Below are 21,365 nucleotides of genomic sequence, written 5' to 3'. Positions count from 1 at the left end.
TACTGATGAGAGCCCGCAAGCTACCGAGAGTATCTTGCCTGCATGGCAGAGCCTGGCAAGCTCCCTGTGGCATATTTGATATGCCAAAAATAGTAACAAGTCTCACAATGGAGACCTTACTAGTGCCTGCTCAAGCAAATCGATGAGCAACGGGATGACAGTGATACAGTAATACAATATAATGTTCTTTAAAGATAAATATAGAAAATATCTATTTAAAATATTCTTCATACTGATGCTTTCTAACAATTGGAGCGCTATTTATTTATTTGTTTTCAGGACCACATCTACTGGTTCTCAAGGCTTTCTCCTGGGTTTGTATCAGAAATTACTCCTGGCTGTGCTCCAGGTATCAGATAGGATGCCAGAAATGGAATCTAGGTCTGCTGTGTGCCAAAGGCAAGGGCTTTACCCACTACTCTCTCCAGCCCCTGGAGTGTTTTAATGGAGCAGTGAAATTTTATGAATGCTATCTAGATTTTTAAAAACAATTATTGATAGTGTATTTCAGCCACTTCTATAAATATGACCAGCAAAACTCAACAATTTCCACCCTTCCAATAACAACAATTTACTAATGTAAATTGGAATTGCAGGTGTATGAAATACTTTGGAAGTGTTTTGACCTTCCCTATTTACCTATGTATCCCTCCAGTGTAATATGATTGCTTACTTTTTGAATCTACGGTCATATTTTTATTGGGAAGCAAGTTTCAGTTTTAAAATGCAAGTTCCTAAGGCTGATTCACAGGGAAGATTTCTTAGTTCCCCCTTATTTTTCGTTTTTCATGACGTCCAACCTCATGAACAACCTCCAAGGTCAGCAGCAAATATTGCATCAACTCAAGGAGACACCTACTGGGAAGTCCCTCCCTAGCCCCTGGCAGAACCACCTGGGCAACTTCCTCCAGGCGGGCCAGCAGCTGGTCCAGCAGCTGCAGCCGCATATGCCAGAGTGGCTGGAGCAGCGGCGCTGCCAGATTCGGAGTCTGGCACCCAGTGCCAGCCAGGACTAGCGGCAGGAGTGACCCCTGGGGCCCAGCTGGAACAGGCCCGCCGGAACCTGCACCCAGGGGGCTGTCCACGAGAAAAGATAGACCCCGGGATCCCTTGACTCTTCTGTTTTCTTTTTCTTTTTTCAAACTTAATTTATTTTTAATTAATCAATCACCGTGAGGGTATAGTTACAGATTTACACATTTCCGTGCTTGTATCTCCCTCATACAATATTCGAGCACCCATCCCTCCACCAGTGGCCATTCTCCACCACCAATGAACCCAGTATCCCTTCCAATCCCCCAATTCCATCCCTCCCCTCCCAACCCCGCCTCTGTGCCAGGGTACTCTCTTTGTTCTCTCTCTCCTTTTGGATGTTGTGGTTTGCATTAGGGGTATTGAGTGGCCATTGTGTTCAGTCTCTAGAGCCAGGGCTTCTGGGGGGACATGTTGGTGTCTGGTTCCTGCGTCCCCTCAGTCAGCCCAGACACTTGATTGTGGCCTGTGGGGGTGCCCCACGGAGGGACCTGGTGCCACCGGCCACCCCCAGGAGGGTGAGTGGAGTGTTCCCATGAGGACAGCCCATGTCCCCCCCCCAGAGTGGGCAGGACAGTGGGGGACATCGCACTAGCCACTGCACCCCGTCTCCACCAGTGCCTGAGCTGCAACTTGTGTAATGGTGGGGAATAAATTCATGACTTAAAAAAAATAGTTCCTCTTTTCTTTCCCTTCCCATATCTTCTACTTGGTTTCCAAGTTCTTATTTTATTACATTTTTCTTCTGAGCTTAAGGGCTATGATTTCTGCTGTGTTGGTCTTGGGGAATCAAACCTCTGGCTGAGGGTTTTAGTTGTCATGGGATCCCTCTGAGCCTGTGTGATTGGTGGGACCGCAGTGGTCCTGCAGAGCTGCTTTCAGTTGTTCTCAGAGTGACGGGGAGGCCGGTGTGAAGAGAGCAGAGCGTCTCTCCTCAATATGACGACAGAGATCACTTACGCTGAAGTGAAATTCATAAACAAAGCCCAGGCCTCGGGCACCCCATCAGAGGCTCCTGCAGGTAAGAAACGCTTTCTGCAAGCTCATAAGGAGATGAAGGATGGGAAAGGAAGAGTGTCAGAGAAGCATAGGTAACATTAGTGGTTAATTTTTTCAACTGGATGCAGTTGGGAAATGCGGATTGTTAGTAGCCTGAGTTGTCTAATATGAAGCAGGAAGAGGTGTGAATATCCCAAAAGCTAGGTGTGAGAATGAACCCTCACTCCCACCCAGTCATGCTGAGGAGGACTGTTAAGCTGAGCGTTGTTCTCAGGGTTGAGTGAGTCCACAGTCAAGAGATGGTGTTCAGCTCTTGTAACCACTGGCCCAGATGCAGAACCTTTAATGAATGAATAGAGGAAGACGTTTTCAGGGACTGTGTGTGTTCATTTGTTAAATATGTGAGTTGTGTACTCAGGGATAACAAAAGACCTCAGCAGGTTAAAGACTAGGAAGTCTTACAAAGATAGTTTATTACTTCTCAAAGGAAATAACTCTACCCTCAGAAAATTCTTTTTTAGGAGGTTTACATGAGACAATACTTGGGAGTTATTCCTGTCTGTGCACTCAAAAATCACTCCTGACACGGCTCAAGGGACCATGTGGGGTACCAGGGATCAAACCGGGGCCAGCTGTGTGCAAAGTAAGCACCTTATCTGCTGTACTATTTCTATGGCCTACCCAGAAATTTTATTTTACACCAGTTTCCAAGATGGATTTAATGCAGTTTTGGAGAGTGGAGCAAACTGATCTGAGTAGCACGTAATACATCTTACACAGAGAGAAAAACAGAGAGAGAAAAGCATATACAGTATAAGAAACTAAGAAACACTATGTGTGTGGTCATAATTGTTCATGTTTTCCAAAAACATGGAAATATGAAGAATTCTTAAGAAAATTTCTTCTTCCTGTAACATAAACTGTATATAAACCTCACCATATGTTGAAGTATTCATTATAGAAAAAATAAAGTTTAAATTCTATTTATCTTATCATCTAGAGATACTAGTGTTTTAGATTTTAGTGCATGTAACTCCAGATGTAAGTAAATGTAAGCATTTCTTCTGTAAAATAGAAATCATATTGTATATTACTGAGAGGGTTCTCTTTACTTGGGAATACATCATAATTTTGAGAAAATTAATTTATTTTTAACCTGGGGGCCACAACTGAGAGACTCAGGAGCTTCTCCTGGGTCTTGAGGGGGGTCTGTTCCCATGATGTTTAGGGGATCATGTTTTCAGGAAGGTAAAAGGAGCTTGCATCATGCAAGTCATACGCTCAGCTCTTTGAGTTATTTATCCAGTTTCTCTCATTGAAATAATATTGGTTTATAACAGGGCTTTAAAAACTTATCTACTTGAGAATTCTTTTCCTGGGGAATGCAATGTGGTACAAGTTTCCAGAAAGACCTCAGCTTCATTATGTGATTGCTTTTGAAGTAAGTTTGGGTCATTGCATGTTCAGAAACATTTGAATACATTTTACTCCAAGACTTGATAAGGGTTGACTCAAAGACTTAGCTGCTATGGCATTAAGGACAGAAAAATGTTTGAATTAATAAAAAAATCCAGATTACTATTTGCCTGTCAACTGAAATACTATGCAAATAGAAAAGAGAAGATTGAAGAAAAGCTGCGGGTACAAAAATTGATCATGCTGAAATCTCCAGGCTTTCTCGGAGTGGGGTGGACTACCTCCCCACACTTCCCAATACTTCTGGGCAGTCACTCCCATGAACCAATGCCAGCACCACCATGTAAGCTCTTCTACCAGCCTTGCTCCAGAGACCCAGAAATAAATCTCGAAAGAGATCAAAAGCTGAAGTTAATCTCAGACTTATACAAGGCTGAACAGACTGGGGTAAATTGGAAGGGGACAGGCCAGCCTGGTGACTGCCAAAGCAGAGCCCCTGGCAGCCGCTTGCTTCCACAATCCAAAATTGCTACCATACCCTGTGTCTGATTCTGCTGTCTCAGAACGGACCTCATAGAAACATAATCTGCTGAAAATTCTGGTATGCGTTTTTTTGTGACTGAAATCTCCATGCCCATAAATAAGTTTACACATATAGAGATATAAACTTTATGATAAAAGAATAAAGACTGGGGGCTGGAGCAATAGCACAGCGGGTAGGGCATTTGCTTTGCACACGGGCGACCCGGGTTTGATTCCCAGCATCTCATATGGTCCCCTGAGCACTGCCAGGGGTGATTCCTGAGTGCAAAGCCAGGAGTAACCCCTGAGCATCTCTGGATGTCACCCAAAAAGAAAAAAAAAAAGAAACAAAGACCTTACAATAAAGTAAAGCCTCTTCAACAAGGTGGAGAAAAATAACTGTAAAAACATAAAACATAAAACTAGATCATGACTTAACAACATAATCAAAAATTAACTCAAAAGGCAAAATGCATTAAGGTTTGGATATTAGACCTGAAACCTTAAACTATGAGAAAGAAACAAACTGAAATACCTCAGGACCTAAACTTTGGAGCTCTATCTGGGGACTCAACCCTAATGGTAAAGGAAACAAAATCAGAAGAAACACATGGGACTGCATCAAATTAAAAAGATTTTGTCTAGTGAAATAAATCACCCCATAAATCAAAACAGCAATATAAAACCTAGAGAAATTGTACATATTGTGTTTGATAAGGGGCTAATATCCAAAAAACATAAAAAAACCACCCACAACTCAACATCAAAATACAACCAAGTCAATTAAAAAGTGGACAAAAGATTTGAATAGATATGTGTTTTAAAAAATACACAAAGATGTTCTATAAGTACATGAAAAAATTGTTCAGTGTCACTTATTAAAGGGAGATGAAGATCAGAACTACAACGAAATATCACCTCACATCAATGCGAATGGCCTGTGTTAAAAATATTGGAAACAGTGTTGGCAAGGATTTGGGGGAAAAGGAAATCTGACACATTTTTGGTGAAAATGAAATTGGTGTAAACTCTAGAAAATGCTATGGAGATTCCTAGCTGGAAGCCTGTTTCATGAGCAGAGGAGGGAAGGCAGATGGGATAGAGAAGGGATCATTAAGAAAATGATCACTGGAGGAATCAGTTGGGATGGGAGATGTGTGCTGAAAGTAGATAATGGACCAAACACGATGATCATTCAGTGTCCGTGTTGAAAGCCATAATGCCCAGAAGTAGGGAGAGAGTATGGGGAATATTGTCTGCCATGGAGGCAGGGGGAGGGTGGGAAAGGGAGGGTATACTGGGGATATTGGTGGTGGGGAATGTGCACTGGTGGAGGGATGGGTGTTTGATCATTGTGAGATTGCAACCCAAACATGAAATCTTGTAACTGTCTCACAGTGATTCAATAAAATAAAAAAAAAAGAGAGAAGAAAATGCTATGGATATTCCTAAGGAAAATAAACATGAAAATCCTATATGATCCATAATAACTTTCCTAGTCATTTATGTGAAAACAGGAGAACACTCATAGAAAAGAATATGTTTAACTCTATGTTCATAATTATATTTTTCACATTAGCCAAAGCATGGGATCAACATACATGCCCTCAAGAGATAGTTGGATAATGAAATTGTGGTATATAAATTTTTGTTAAAAAAGATAAAATCCTGATTTTTGGACAAAATGGAGTGAAAGCACAGTGGGTAAGGCATTTTCCTTGCACACGACCGACCTGGGTTTGATTCTTCCACTTCTCTCCCAGAGCCTGGCAAGCTACTGAAAATATCTCGCCTGCACAGCAGAGCCTGGCAAGCTCCCCACGGCATATTTGATATGCCAAAAACAGTAACAACAGGTCTCACAATGGAGATGTTACTGGTGCCTGCTCGAGCAAATCGATGAGCAATGGTCTGATAGTGATATAGTGATAACATTTAAATATAGTACAATTAAATAATGTATAAATATTTAATATTAAATGATTTTCATATCAAAATATGAAAGCAGTAATCCTTAATGCTAGGAACTCATGCTCTTACATGTTTTCCTAGGTGTCTACAATGAATACTATTAGTTATTTTTTTTAAATGTCATACAGTCTGTGTTAATGTGCCAATCACGAAAAGGGAGAAGCAGAAGAACTGGCCTGTCTATATTACTGATGAACCTCATTTGATTTCTCTTGCAGCTCCCAAAGAGAAGACTTGCCCTCCCCAAAGTAACTCTGGTTGCCTCAAACTACTTCTTGCCGCATTGCTGATGCTTCTGCTGCTGACAATCTCATTTTTAATCGCCTTTATCAGTACATAGCTAATAGAACCAGACAGGAATATCTCCCTTACCTGAAGAGATAGCATCCTTTAGACACTGGCAATTTAACAATGGATTTAACCAGAAAGCTGAAGGTTTCTCTAAAGGAAACAGAACAAGTAGGCTCCCATTGGAAACTTGGTGCTGTATTAGAATTTAGTTACTCTTAAATGAAATAATGACACCAAATTTCTTTGGAGAAAGTAAAGTAAATATGTATGTGGACTTTGTGTTGTAAAGTGAAATCTATAGGGCATCACTCTCTACATTAGACTGTTAGGTAAATGAAGACAAATGTCTATTCCTTCATAGTGTTGTTCAGGCCTTTTAAAGTGCAGGCACATAGTTAGGGATGACCAAGAGGAAAAGGAAATGGGAAAATAATATTTCAGGTAGAGTTTTCTAGTGAATTTTTACCTTTTTTTCCCTATCAGCAAAGATGTTGTAAAAGTCAGTTGCAGAGAGGTAGACGTCCATATCCTGCTATCTGCAACATGCATATCTTTGGCTTCAGAATTTTGAAAAACTTTGGGGCCATACCCAGAGGTGTTTAGGGCTTACTCCTCACTCTGTGCTCAGGGGTCACCCCAGTGGGATTCAGGGGACCTTCTATCTACTGTACTATCTCTTCGACCCCTGACTTCAAGAATTTTAAAGATTTTTAAAAGGTATAAAAACCAGTGCATATTTGGATGTATATTTCATTCACTAATTTGGTCATTCAATGTCCAATGATAACTACAGACCTTTCTCTTTTTTTCCACCACTGGGACAATGCAAAAAAGAGCCATAGAGAATTTTCCCATAGTCTCAAGAAGTTCAGAGAATAGTGGAAAATTGTTGAATCAACCAGTGGTTTTTCAACACTATAGAAGTGTGTGGGTGAGAAGCACAAGAGACAGAGAGGTTTCCTGAAGGAAGGGTTTGCTAGAGCTGTGTGTATTAAGAATAATAGAGAGGTAAGAGAGGTAAGGTAGGAAAATCTGGGCAGTATAATTATAAATAACTGGAATATATGATGTTAAGCAACTGTGAGAAGTAAAGATGTAGATGCAAGGAATATGGTCCTCAGAGCAGGAAGAGTGCTAGGTACAATACTTATAGCCTAGAATTTGTGTTTGATTGATTTGGGGTCTTACTCCATGATGCTAATATCTACTGACTCAGAGCATGGGGGTAGCTCCATGAGGGCTGATGATGGAACTAAGAGTACCTGTGAGCAAAGCAAACAGTCAACCCTTGGAGCTATTTCCCAGGCCCAATCTGCCCCTCCCCACCCCCAGAACAGTTTTTTCAAATCACTTACATTTTGCTGATGACTCAAACATTTTTTACTTAGTGGTTAAAATAACAAGCACCTGATTCTGTGAGTTGGCAATTTTAACCAATCAAGTAGGAGGTTCTTTTTATCTGACTTAAATTATTCACACACAAGCAGTCAGGTACCAGTTGCAGACAACTTAGTGTTTGAAGAAGAGGATGTCGGTTGGCAAGACATGGGCAATTTGGTCACATTTATTCCACCACTCCCCAGACAAGCCTGAGTTTATTTGGAAGGCAGCTTTTAGGTTTCCGTGAATGAGAGTGGATGTCAGAGAAATTTCTTGAAACCACAGCATAGAACTCATCAGAATTGCTTCTAAGTTTATATTACAAAAAAGATTTGCAATGGGTCTGAGAAAAGAGATATTAGAAGTGTCCCGTGGATGTGGTTGGGACATTGCAAGAGCACAGTGGTTGAAGTGGAAGTTAGCATTTGTTGATCAGGGAGGCAATGAGAGGTGAAGAAGAAAAAGAGAAATTTCATCATTTTCAGAGGGAAGTAGTTTTATCCTTAAATGTGAGAGACGTGAGTGTACTGGTGTGCATAGAAGTGACTGTTGGGTGAGAAGAAAGGAAAAGGATAAAAAAACAAATACTCTTCCCTCCTAGTTCATTGTATCACTGTCATCCGTCTGTTGCTTATTGATTTGCTGGAGTGGGCACTAGTAATGTATCCATTCCTTCCTCTGACATTCAGAGTCAGGGAATGAGGCCCATAATTGTTACTGTTTTTGGCATATCGAATAAGCCACGGGTAGCTTGCCAGGCTCTGCTATGGCCCTCGTGGTTAGATTTTTTTTCCATTTCTACAGTTGACCCAGACCTCAGAATTGATGATTTTCTTCCCCAAAGACATGATTTTACATCCTTAGAAATGTTTAACCATTTCTCACCTCTCCCTTCTCCAAGGTTTAGCATTTGTACACATATCACCCACTTATCTTTGAAGGCGAGGATGGATAATTTCCTTTTGATCCATTTTACAAGAATTGTCATAGCATCTTTCATCCCATTCTGAAAACAAACCTGTGGTTTCAACATCTGTAGGATTAGAATTTATTGAATTGGGCAATGAGGTATATTTTCCACAGTTAGCATCCTTCTATTGGAGCAACTGTGTATTATGGGTTTCCTTCAAGAAAGTAACAGTAAAAAGAAAAGCCTTCACTGTACCAGGAAAATGATTGGTATTATTCTCTTACTAGTTTTTTTCCAAAAATATTCTAAACTTTTTCAAGAAGGAGAGATTGCACAAGATCTGACTCACACAATGTTGGAATGTAAGAAAGAAAACTTGACTATGAAAGGTAAGAACTAATATGCATATCATCAAATTGTGACTATACTAGTAGAACCGATGACTATACTCGTAGAACTAATGTACATATAATTATTCACTGTATCACTGTCATCCCGTTGATCAACAATTTTCTTGATCGAGCACCAGTAACATCTCTATTCGTCCAAGTCCTGAGATTTTAGCAGCCTCTCTTTACTCGTTCTTCCCAGCGGTGCCTGGAACTAATATATTTATATAAGTTTCTGACCATATTAGGTACGAACAGATATTCATATAATTGAGTCATGGACTGCACTATACTACACCCTACCCCCTGTGGCAAGCTTCCAACCATGGACCATTCCTCCTGATCTTTGTTTCCACTGTCCTGTTTCCACTGTCCTACTATGTTTTTCATTAAAATTTTTTTAAATTAAATCACTGTGAAATAAACAATTACAAAGTTGTCTATGACTGGGTTTCATCATACAATGTTCCAACACCCATCCCTTCACCAGTGTACATTCCCAACACATATCAAGATTTCCAGTAAGATTCATGTGTTCACCCAAAAAAAGATGGGGAGAAGAAATGAACAGAAGTTTCCTCAAAAAAGAAATACGAATGGCCAAAATGCACATGATAAAATGCTCCACTTCACTAATCATCAGGGACATGCAAATCAAAACAATAATGAGACATCATCTCACACCACAGAGACTGGCACATATTCAAAAGAACAAAAGCAACCAGTGCTGGTGTGGATGTGGGTAAAAAGGGATGCTCCTTCATTGTTGGTCGGAGTGCCGACTACTCCAGCCTTCCTGGAAAACAATATGGATGTTTCTTCAAAAACTAGAAATTAAGCTTCCATATGATCCAGCAATACCACTTCTTGGAATATATCATGAGGGTGAAAAAAAGCACAGTAGAAATGGCATCTGTACCTATATGTTCATTGCAGCACTGTTCACAATAGCCCAAATCTGGAAACAATCCAAGTGTCCTAAAAGAGATGAGTTGTTAAAGAAACTTTGGTACATCTACACAATGGAATACTATACAGCTGTTAGGAGAGATGAAGTCATGAAATTTGCTTATAAACCGATAGACATGGAGAGTCTCACGCTAAGTGAAATGAGTCAGAAAGAGAGGGACAGACATAGAAGGACTGCACTCATTTGTGGAGTATAGAATAAAATCATATGAGGCTGACACCGAAGGACAGTAGATATAAGGGCCAGGGGGATTGCCCCATAGCTGGAGACTGCTTGATGAGAGGAGGGGAGAAGGCAGATGGACTAGAGAAGGGATCACTAAGAAAATGATGGCTGGAGGAACCAGTTGGGATGGGAGATGCATGCCAAAATTAGATAATGGACCAAACATGATGACCTCTCAGTGTCTTGTTGCAAGCCATAATGCCCAAAAGTAGAGAGGGTATGGGGAATATTGTCTGCCATGGAGGCAGGGGGAGGGTGGGAAAGGGGGTCTATACCCGGGATATTGGTGGTGGGGAATGTGCACTGGTGGAGGGATGGGTGTTTGATCATTGTGAGATTGTAACCCAAACATGAAAGCTTGTAACTATCTGATGGTGATTCAATAAAATTAAAAAAAAAAAGAAGATTCATGAGTTCAGCATACTTAAGAGCTGTTTCATAATAGTTTTAAGTGTGCATCTCTATCAGGCCTCATTTTTTTTCTTTCTGGGTCACACCTGTTGATGCACAAGGCTCACTCCAGGTTTTGCACTCAGAAATTATCCCTGGTGGTGCTCAGGGGACCATATGGGATGCTGGGAATTGAACCCGGGTCGGCCATGTGCAAGGCAAACGCCCTACCCGCTGTGCTATCACTCCAGCCCCTGTGTGCATATTTTTAATTCATCTGTGAAAAAGTGATTGCATAGCTTCTGGATATCTTCTCTGTTTTGGCACACCTGGCAATTTTCAGGTCGCTGCATTTATGAATCACTCCTTGGTGGTGCTCTGAGTATATTATAGAGTGTCAGGTTTGAAACCCAAGTCAGCTACAAGGAAGGCATGTGCCTGCCCATTGTACTATAACTCCATTGGATTTCTTTTTTTTTTTTTCTTTTTGGGTCACAACCGGCAATGCACAGGGGTCACTCCTTGCTCATGCACTCAGAAATTACTCCATTGGATTTCTTTAGTCTTCACTTCTCTCTGTAATTTATGTTCACTCTAATTTCCCCCACATATCTGTTAAACTGACTTACTCCAGAGAGATCAAATTCAGTTCTGTTTTAAGAAAACATATATATCATGCTTCAAATGGTTCATAGAGAATATGCAACATATTAATTAGACAGAGTTGAAGGCTCTGATATTCTATTTTGTTTCATTTTCCTCTCCTTTGATGGTACCAAAATGACAACACAATGTCATTTTGGGTTACAATGACGACACCTTAAACAATAGATATTTATTTCTTCTAGTCTTGAAGGCTGGAAGGCAGAGATCAGGTGAAGCAGGATTGGTTTCTGTTGAGGAAGGGCTGGCTCACAGCTGTTTTTTTGCTGTGTCCTCAAATGACTTCTCATCTTTCCATAGGTGGGGAGAGAGGAGGAGCAGAGAGGGAGAGATGAAAAAGAAGAGACAAGGGGAGAGAGGGGAAGGAGGAGAGAGAGCAAAAGAAAGAGATGGAGGAAGAGATAAATAGAGTGGAGGGATTATGGGTGAGGGAGAGAAAAAAGGGAGAGAGGGTAGAAAGAGAGGGAGAAACATTTTTATTTTGTTTTGTTTTGGGTCACACCCGACAATGCACAGGGGTTCCTCCTGGCTCCTGCACTCAGGAATTACTCCTGGAAGTGCTCAGGGGACTATATGGGATGCTGGGAATCAACCCTGGGTTGGCCACATGCAAGGCAAATGTTATTGCTCCAGCCCCTAGAGGAAGAAACATTTTTGATGTATGTTTCTCTTCTTGAAGCATCTAAGTTTTACTAGGTTAAAAGGTTCCATTGTTCTGACTCTTTTAAATCAAAACTATCTTCTAAAGTCTCTGCCTCCAAACATAGTCGCTCAAGGATCAAAATTTTAGTGTATTTTTTTTAAGGGAACATAATACAACAACAACAATTTTGAGAATTTTATGGTTTTTGGCATAAAGAGTAATATTCCACTATATTCCACAAAGTGGGACATTTTGACATTTTCTTCTGAGAGTTTGAATCTCTCTGTCTCTTTTTTTTTTATTTTTGGGTCACAACCCAGCGATGCTCAGGGGTTACTCCTGGCTTTACACTCAGGAATTACTCCTGGCGGTGCTCGGGGGACCATATGGGATGCCAGGGATCGAACCCGGGTCGGCCGCGTGCAAGGCAAACGCCCTACCCACTGTGCTATCACTCCGGCCCCTCTCTGTCTCTTTTTAAAGTTTTCCCCCTTTGCACATCCTGTGGTTATCAGGGTAACTCCTGGCACTACACTCTAGGATCAGTTGTGGTGGGTCTCAGGGAACCATTTGTGATACTGAGCATTGAATTTGTGTCTGCCGTGTACAGGCAAACACCCTACTTGCTATACTATCTCCCTAGTTACCAAGTCTGGGCCTTTTAAAAATATTTTGGTCGTCACTATATTTACTGGCTGCACAAAGGCAAGGAAATGGGAAATGCTTGTTACTGCCTGATGCAGGTGGCTTCACCTACACGATGCATGATGGGTACAGATCCTGATTACGGTTCAGTGAACATGGGTACTGTGATCCCACAAAATCTCTTATGCTCTTTAAATTTAATAATACACCAACTTCAAAATTACTTGCCTTTGGCCAGAGTACAGTGGTTATGGCGCATGTCTTGTATGTGGTCGTCCATACTTTCATTTCTGACACCAAGTATAACCCCCTAAGGACCATAAAGTTGCACTCCTGAGCACGGAATCAGGAGTAGCCACTGAATACTGCTGATGTGATCCCAAAATAATAAGCCACCACTTGTCTCATATTGTATTAATGTGGCCAGGTATTAAAACAGGTAAATCCTGGAGCTGCTGCCCAAAGAATTGGAAGCCATTCGACTCAAATTGCTACTTTTTTTCTACTGAGATAAAAAAACTGGGCCGACAGCAAGAAGAACTGTACAGGGATGCAGGCACATCTGCTGGTGGTCGACAGCAAGGAGGAGCAGGTACTTTCCGGTCAATGTGGGAGTCACGGTCCTGCCAGCTCTGACCCCCTCTTGCTTGGGAGGAAGTTCTCATGGTCAGGGGTGTTGCTGCCGAGGCACAAGGCTTTGGATAAAATAGATGGGATCGGACATCTAGGTCTTTGCATCCTACACCTTCTTCTGATTCCATTTAAATCCTCCTCATCAATACAGTGGGGTATTTAGAGTATTATGTTGAGATTTGAGTGGAAAGATGGGTATATTTGTACCTGAAATATCAGTTAATTATATGAACCAACATGCATTTTATAAATTATTGTTGTTTCTATGGGGCTCTCTCTGGCCCTATGCTTGGAGGCTGTTCCTAGCAGAGAGGTTAATCTACTGGCAGCTGATCTGCTTTTTGTGTGTCATCCTAAGCATTATCTCCAGCGTTTTGTAGCCAATTGAGAACTGCTGTGGGGTAGGGAGGCCTGGCTCTTATGGTCTCTGAGCACTAATAAAATGACAACTGTCACAACAAGAAGCAGAAGGAGGAAATAAGCAATAAATGATCAATTGAGAAAAGCCATGAAGTGAAATAGGAAAGAAATAAATAGCGATGAAGTGAAATAACTTAAGAGGTTATCAAAGGAAAGAGAATTCATGTGAAAAACTTCTTCTCCGGAGCTTTGCAGACTCCCATCTCCTACTGATGAGGTGGGGGTGAGTGTGAGATGGTGATTCCCATGAGTATGGACAGAAATCTCTGCCCTGTGTGCTGGGCACTGCAGTTCTCTAATGGACTCTGCTCAGAATTCCTGAATTAAAATCCTAATCACCAAAGGGATATAGGAAATTGTGTCAGTGGAACATCCTTGTGTATGAGACAGGAGCCTTTATGAATGGCGTTAGTGTTCTCAGAAAGGAGACCTCCCTCATAATTCTTTTCCTTCTCTCCACATAAGCTCACTATGAGAGCAATTTTGAGGAGGAAATAGGATCTTTTCCTGATCATACTGTTTTCTCATCTGGGGACATCAGTGTACCAACTCCTTTAGTCGTTGATAAGCTGCCCTGTCTGTGGGGCTTTGTAGAGAGGCCTGAACACCTAAGACAAACACTATCTTCCCAAGAGATGCCTTTGATCCCGTATTGTTCAGTCACAGCCTAGACCTCTGGGCTGGACCCTGGGTGCCTTTTCATGGACCCTTTCATTTTGGTGTTATTTCTCCTAAGGCTTTAAAGAACGGATATCTAGAGGAATGCTGCATGAACTCTAACTCACTTCTATTCTTTCCTAGGACTTTATTAACAAGAATGTGAACAACAATAATAATTATTATTTGGGGCTGTCATATCTGAAGAATGGTCACTGGGAATGGGTTAATGAGACCCCATACAATCAAAGTGTCACGTGAGTATTGAATTTGGTTAAGGGAATCCTTAGTCATATGGCTGTAGGAACTTTAGGGTGGTCAAACTAGCAGCTTTTAAAACAATAGAGCTCACTCATGATTTCTGAACATTAGTTTGCATGTTTGAATTTGTATTCTGCTATGAATCACCACAAGAATTCTACAGAGCATCTTTTTCTCTTTCTCTTTGTTGAAATGAGGACAGTGAATTTAAAGAGTTTAGATAACTCAGGACAGGTTTCTGTAGTGGCAGTGATGATCTTTCAACCCCAGTTTATTTGATATGAAAGCCTGTGCTTGTTAAATTTGCATATTCAAGATAATAAAATTCATGTCAAGAAAAATCACAGCCATTCTTTTTTTTTTTATTTGCTTTTTTTTTTTTTGGGTCACACCCGGCAATGCACAGGGGTTACTCCTGGCTCTGCACTCAGGAATTACCCCTGGCGGTGCTCAGGGGACCATATGGGATGCTGGGATTTGAACCCGGGTTGGCTGCGTGCAAAGCAAACGCCCTCCCCGCTGTGCTATCTCTCCAGCCCCAAATCACAGCCATTCTTAAAATGTAATCCCTGCCCTAAAGCAATAAGATAACTTCTGATAGTCCTAAAGTTTCTTATATTTATTAAGTAAAAAAAACCTGTTAGGCCAGAGAGATAGAGAGATAGCACAGCATGTAGGATGTTTGCCTTGCATGTGCTCCAACCCACCTCCCAGATCAATCTCTTAGCCGTATGGTTCCCCAAGCACCTATAGGAGTAATGCCTGAGTGAAGAGCCAAGAGCAACCCCTGAGCAATGCTGGGAGTGACCAAAAAGGGAAAACAAAAACAAAAAGCCCAATTCTTAGATCCTTTAGTACAATTTAGTAAGTTAGAGACTCATAGGAAATATGTGAAATGTATAGGGATAGTCTCTATTTCAACTTTTTTAGATTAAGAACAGAATAAGATGTAATGATCTTTGGTAACAGTAGTAGAACCAGAGATATTTATTCTATCACTGTCATCCCCTTGCTCATTGATTTGTTTCAGCAGGCACCAGTAGCGTCTCCATTGTGAGACTTGTTTGTTACTGCTTTTTGGCATGTTGAATACGCCACAGGTAACTTGCCAGGCTCTGCCATGTGAGCGAAATACTCTAGGTAGCTTGCAGGGCTCTCTGAGAGGGGAGAAGGAATCAAACCTGGGTTGGCCACGTTCAAAGTGAACACCCTACCGCTGTGCTATCACTCCAGACCATTTATTCTAAGATATGTAATTATATTTATTTTAAAAAATTGTGGTTTTTCCCTTAAATTTTATATAAAACACTGTGGTATACAAAGTTGGTCATGATGATTTTTTTTATAGGCATTCAATATTCCAATATCAGTCTCACTACCATTACACCTTATCTCCACGATAGTCTCCAACTTTTTCAACCACCCTTCAGTGTCATAGAAGGTCCTCAATAATTTATTTTATATTACTTGTTATCAATTCTGTTCATGAACAGAATGGTTATAAAATACTTGCTAGAAGAAAGCTAGTGAAGATTGTTGTATCTCACCATAGAGCCATTAAGTTCTTTTATAAGGGATTACTAAGATGTTGATACAGGTTAAGCCTTCTTTTTATATTTTATTCATCGAGATTGGTTGCCTTCTATGTTACATCCATCCAATCTTGTAGGCTACTCCTGATTTATCAGCATAATAGAGTTTGAGATGTGGATAGCCACAAAACCTTCAGGAAGTCCAAAATTTTTGATGGGGTGATTCAGCTGGAGTTAAATTTTGAACTGGGAGGCAGCTTTGGGGCATGTGTGTGACTTCTGGGACTTCAAAGTACAGGGGTTGGGAGGAGGTAACCCATCCCCAACTCTATGAAAGCCTGGAGATTTCAGTCACAAATTCTGCATACCTGAGCTTTTCTGGTAGATTCATTTTTGGGTGAGGCTCATCCTGAGCCTTGGAGTCTGGCAAGAACATGGTGGTCATTGTGGAGAGTGCTGCCGGGGCTCTGTTTGAGTGGGCCCTAGGCTCACCCTTTCTTCTCTGGGGTGCCCTTAATGACTCAGCCTTGTCAGGGTCTAGAAGCATCGAATCAAATGTATTTTAAACAAACCTCATTCTCCAAAGTAGTACATAAAAAAGCCCGTGCTAGCGATATTATCAGGATAAAATTTTTTATCACTAAAGGAGCCCCAAAGAGAGTCTCTTGCCCTCACGCCTGGCTGTCTTCCCCGGGGCCCCTCGGAGGGGATGGACTCCAGCTTCCCTCCCCACCCCGAGCAGAGCTCCCGGTGGCCGAAGACCACCAGAACCTAGCCACAGCCATGCTCAAGGCCCCTCTCCACAAGTTCAGACAGGCCTCACGCATGAAGGTACCAGCAGAGGAACCCAGGTGTGTATAATCCCATCAACGGCAAACATCCAGAGATTTAAAAGCAAGCTCCCAGAAGCGAAAAGTGGCCGCTCGATATCTTATAACCTGCTTACCCTCTGGGAGAAACTAGCAAGCTATTGAGAGTTTCCTGCCTACATAGGACAGCCTCACAAGCTTCCCATGGTGTATTCATATGATAAAGGCAGTAAGGAGATGGATCTCATTCCCCTGACCCAAAGAGCCTCCAATGCTGCATCTTTGGGAAGGCCAAATGGAGAGAGGCTTCTAAAATCTCAGGGATAGGATGAATGGAGAGGTTACTGAGCCCGCTTGAGAAATCGACAATCAACAGGATTTCGTTATTCGTGATTCATTTGAAAGGAGCCCATGGAATCAGGGCACAAGCATGGGATGAGATAGGCAGGTCTGCAGAGAGGATGTCTGACACAATGGGATGGGGCAGCTCTGGGGGATGGCAGCACCATTTTCAGGGAAAATGGCAGCAAGAGGTAGATGGGCCATGTGTGAGAAGTGGGGAAGCAATGATTTGTGTGTCTCTGACCTGACTTCCATAACATTCTATGGCAGCCCTTGCTTCATTGTGTCTTTTCAAAGACAATTTGAGAAACATCCTTACCCTGTTCTCCTTTTTTCAGGTTTTGGCACCCAGGTGAACCCAATTTTGATTATGAACATTGTGCTGTGTTAAATTTTCGTCAGCAATGGGGCTGGAATGACATCCCTTGTGATCAGCGTCAGTATTCAATTTGTGAGATGTTGAAGATCTACTTATGAATGAAACATTCTCCATGCACCTGTGGTTGATCTACTTATGAATGAAACATTCTCCATGCACTTGTTCCTTACAGAGAGAGCTAATTTGCTTTTGTGCATCTCTTATAAGGGATCCACAAAGAAGCTTTCCGCAGTCTGCCACTTATGAGAATCAGTGTATCTGTTTCTTTATTATTCGTTGAAAAAAACCAACAATTATTGAACATTTTCCAGTGAAGACACCATATTCGAGAACCTTTTCATAGAAATTTGCTGGAACCCGAGTCTCCTAATTTTTGTCCAATTGCTCAGGGGTTAGCCGTGATTACATGATGTGGCTCCCTATCTCCAATGCTCTCTTTGTGGACTGAACAATAGGAAAATAATCAAATAATCTTAACCATTGATTTTGTTTTTCTGAGCTAGATGGGCCATTCTGAACTGAAATCACGTTATGAAACATTGGAAAAATAATACACGTTAATGGAAGGAAAGCTTCATATTTGACCCAGCACACTCTATATTGAATCATTTTTTGGATGATGAATAAAATAATATTCCATAGGTATTTTAATATTATTTTAGCGTCATTGTAACATAGTCTAGTTTTAAATATCAGTTATGTAGGGTGAGATAAATAGAAAATCTTCTCTGGCTGGAAAAGGGGCTTCTGGGATTGGTTGGTGTCACCATGAGGGCCCCAGAACAGCAGGAAAAGCAAGGAAGACTTTTAAAACCTGAACCCTTTCTATCCCCAAGGAGTTGAAAAAACCAGAGCGTTTTTGTTGTTGTTGTTGTTTGTTTTTTGCTTTGGGGGTCACACCCGGCTATGCTCAGGGTTACTCCTGGCTCTGCACTCAGGAATTATTCCTGGTAGTGCTCAGGGGACCGTATGGGATGCCAGGAATCGAAACAAGGTTGGCCGAGTGCAAGGCAAACACCCTCCCTGCTGTGCTATTGCTTCCGCCCTAAAATTTTACTTTTTTGGTTTCTAGGTTTGTGTGAACTTTATCACACCCCACCAAAGTTTTAGAGCCCTCGTGCTATTGAAATAATTCTCTCTGTTTGTTCATTTCACTCCCCTTCCCTTTCCCTCTGGTGACCACCATACAAACACCATAGTTTTTAGAGTTCAAGGGCTAAATGAGATCTTTTCTGTCTTCAAAATTTCTCAAACTCTTGAATTTATCCCCTGTCATCACCCAAATTTTGCATGCTGTGTTACTGTATTAGTCTAATGTTAAAGATTTTAAATGTCTGACCACAACTTCTTTGATAAATAATCTTTAATATAGTTTCTTTAAAGAAAAATATAGAAAATATCTGTTTAAAATATTCTTAGTACTGAGGCTCTTAAAAAATTGGAGCGTTATTTATTAATTTGTTTTCAGGACCACACCTACTGGTGCTCAAGGCTTTCTCCTGGCTCTGTATCAGGAATTACTCCTGGCTGTGCTCTAGGTGTCAGATAGGATGCCAGAACTGGAATCCAGGTCTGCCTTGTGCCAAAGGCAAGGGCTCTACTCACTACTCTCTCCAGCCCCTGGAGTGTTTTTTAATGGAGCATTGAAACTTTTATGAATGCTATCTAGATTTTTTTAAATGATTATTGAGGGGCTGGAGCAATAGTACAGTGATGTCGGCATTTGCCTTGTATGCAGCTGACCCGGGTTCGATTCCCAGCAACCCACGTGGTCTCCCAAGCACCGCCAGGAGTGATTCCTCAGTGCCTGAGCCAGGAGTAACCCCTGTGCATCGCCGGGTGTGACCCAAAAACACAAAAAATTAAAATAAAAATGATTATTGATGGTATATTTCAGCCACTTCTATAAATAAGACAAGGAAAGCTCAACAATTTCCATCCATCCAGTAACAACAATTTACTAATGTAAATTAGAATTGCAGGTGTATGGAATACTTCAGAAGTGTTTTCTCCTTCCTGATTTATCTATGGATTCCTCCAGTGTAATATGATTTTATGCTTCAGTATTGATTTGAATCTATGGCTATATTCTGATTGGGAAAACAACTCTTCAGTTTTTTTTTAATAAATTTATTTATTTTTAATTAATGAATCACCATGAGGGTACAGTTACGGATTTATACACATCTGTGCTTATGCTTCCCCCATACAAAGTTCGGGAACCCATCCTTCACCAGTGCCCATACTCCACCACCAGTAAACCCAGCATCCCTCCCATCCTCCCCAATCCCGTCTCCCCCCACCCCACCCTGTCACTGTGGCAGGGCATTCCCTTCTGTTCTCTCCCTCTAATTAGCTATTGTGGTTTGCAATAAAGGTGTTGAGTGGCCACTGTGCTCAGTCTCTAGCCCTCATTCAGCCCGCAACTCCCTTCTCCCACATGGCCTTCGACTACATTATAGTTGGTGATCCCTTCTCTGAGTTGCCCTTTCCCCAGAATGTGAGGCCAGCCTCCTAGCCATGGAGTCAACCTCCTGGTAGTTGTTTCTACAATTCTTGGGTGTTAGTCTCCCACTCTGTTATTCTATATGTCATAGATGAGTGCAATCTTTCTATGTCTGTCTCTCTCTTTCTGACTCATTTCACTTAGCATGAAACTTTTCATGCCGATCCACTTAAATAAAAAATTTGTGACCTCCTTTTTTCTAACAGCTGCATAGTATTCCATTGTATAGATGTACCAAAGTTTCCTCAACCAGTCATCCGTTCTAGGGCATTCGGGTTTTTTCCAGATTCTGGCTATTGTAAACAGTGCTGCGATGAACATACATGTGCATATGCCATCCATTTCGATTATACTTTTTTGCCTCTCTGGGATATATTCCCAGCAGTGGTATTGCTGGGTCAAATGGGAGCTCAATTTCTAATTTTTTGTACAACTCTTCAGTTTTAAAATGCAAGTTCCTAAGGCTGATTCACAGGGAACATTTCTTAGTTCCTCCTTTTTTTTTTTCTTTTTTCATGACGTCCAACCTGATGAACAACCTCCAAGTTCAGCAACAAATATTGCATCAACTCAAGGAGACACCCACTGGGAACTCCCACCCAGCCCCGGGCAGAACCACCTGGGCAGCCTCCTCCAGGCAGGTCCGCAGCTGGTCCAACAGCTGCAGCCGCAGACGCTGGTGTGGCTGGAGCAGCGGCGCAGCCAGATGCGGAGTCGGGCGCCCTGTGCCAGCCAGGACGAGCGGCAGGAGTGACCCCGGGGACCAAGCTGGCACAGGCCCGCCGGAAGCTGCGCCCTCGGGGCTGACCACGAGAAAAGAAACACCCTGGGGCTCCTTCATTTTTCTGTTTCTCTTTGGCTCGCACCCCAACCCCTAATTCAGTTCCAAGGCCCCCAGAGTCTCCAGCAGGCACGGAGCAGTGCCCTGCCCCGCCACTAACCAGGCAGGTGTCGCCCCTCACCCCCCAAGCCCTGACTATCTGCAGGGACCTTGCAGAGGCCCTGTGCCAAGGCTACTGGAGAGACAGTTGGTGTCTGGTTCCTGCGTCCCCTGGGGTCAGCCCAGACACTGTCTGTGGCCTGTGAGAGCCTCACGGAGGGACCTGGTGCCACTGGCCACCTCCAGGAGGGCAAGCAGAGGATCCCACAGAGGACAGCTCGAGGGTGGTCAGGGCAATGGGGGACACCCCACTAGCCACTGCACCCCGCCTCCACCAGTGCCCGAGCTGCAACTTGTGTAATGGTGGGGAATAAATTCGTGATTTAAAAAAAAAAAGTTCCTCTTTTCTTTTCCTTCCCGTATCTTCTACTTGGTTTCCAAGTTCCTATTTTATGACATTTTTCTTCTGAGCTTAAGAGCTCTGACTTTTACTGTGTTGG

General features: G+C 42.1%; 1 protein-coding gene across 1 annotated transcript; it reads left to right on the top strand.

Annotated features, from left to right (window-relative positions):
- Positions 1-788: 788 nt before the first annotated feature.
- LOC101549470 (C-type lectin domain family 4 member A-like) lies at positions 789-20,739 on the top strand. Its single transcript, XM_055143603.1, is given in 9 exon segments — positions 789-987; positions 1,949-2,053; positions 6,159-6,272; positions 8,809-8,910; positions 12,886-12,959; positions 12,961-13,038; positions 14,301-14,413; positions 17,439-17,551; positions 20,537-20,739. Coding segments are annotated over 9 exon segments (1,101 nt in total).
- The last annotated feature ends 626 nt before the right edge of the window (positions 20,740-21,365 follow it).

The sequence above is a fragment of the Sorex araneus genome, chromosome 6 (genome assembly GCF_027595985.1).
Source record: "Sorex araneus isolate mSorAra2 chromosome 6, mSorAra2.pri, whole genome shotgun sequence".
NCBI lineage: Eukaryota > Metazoa > Chordata > Mammalia > Eulipotyphla > Soricidae > Sorex > Sorex araneus.
The sequence above is the reverse complement of the archived record's forward strand: the minus strand, read 5'-3'. Positions and strand labels throughout refer to the sequence as shown.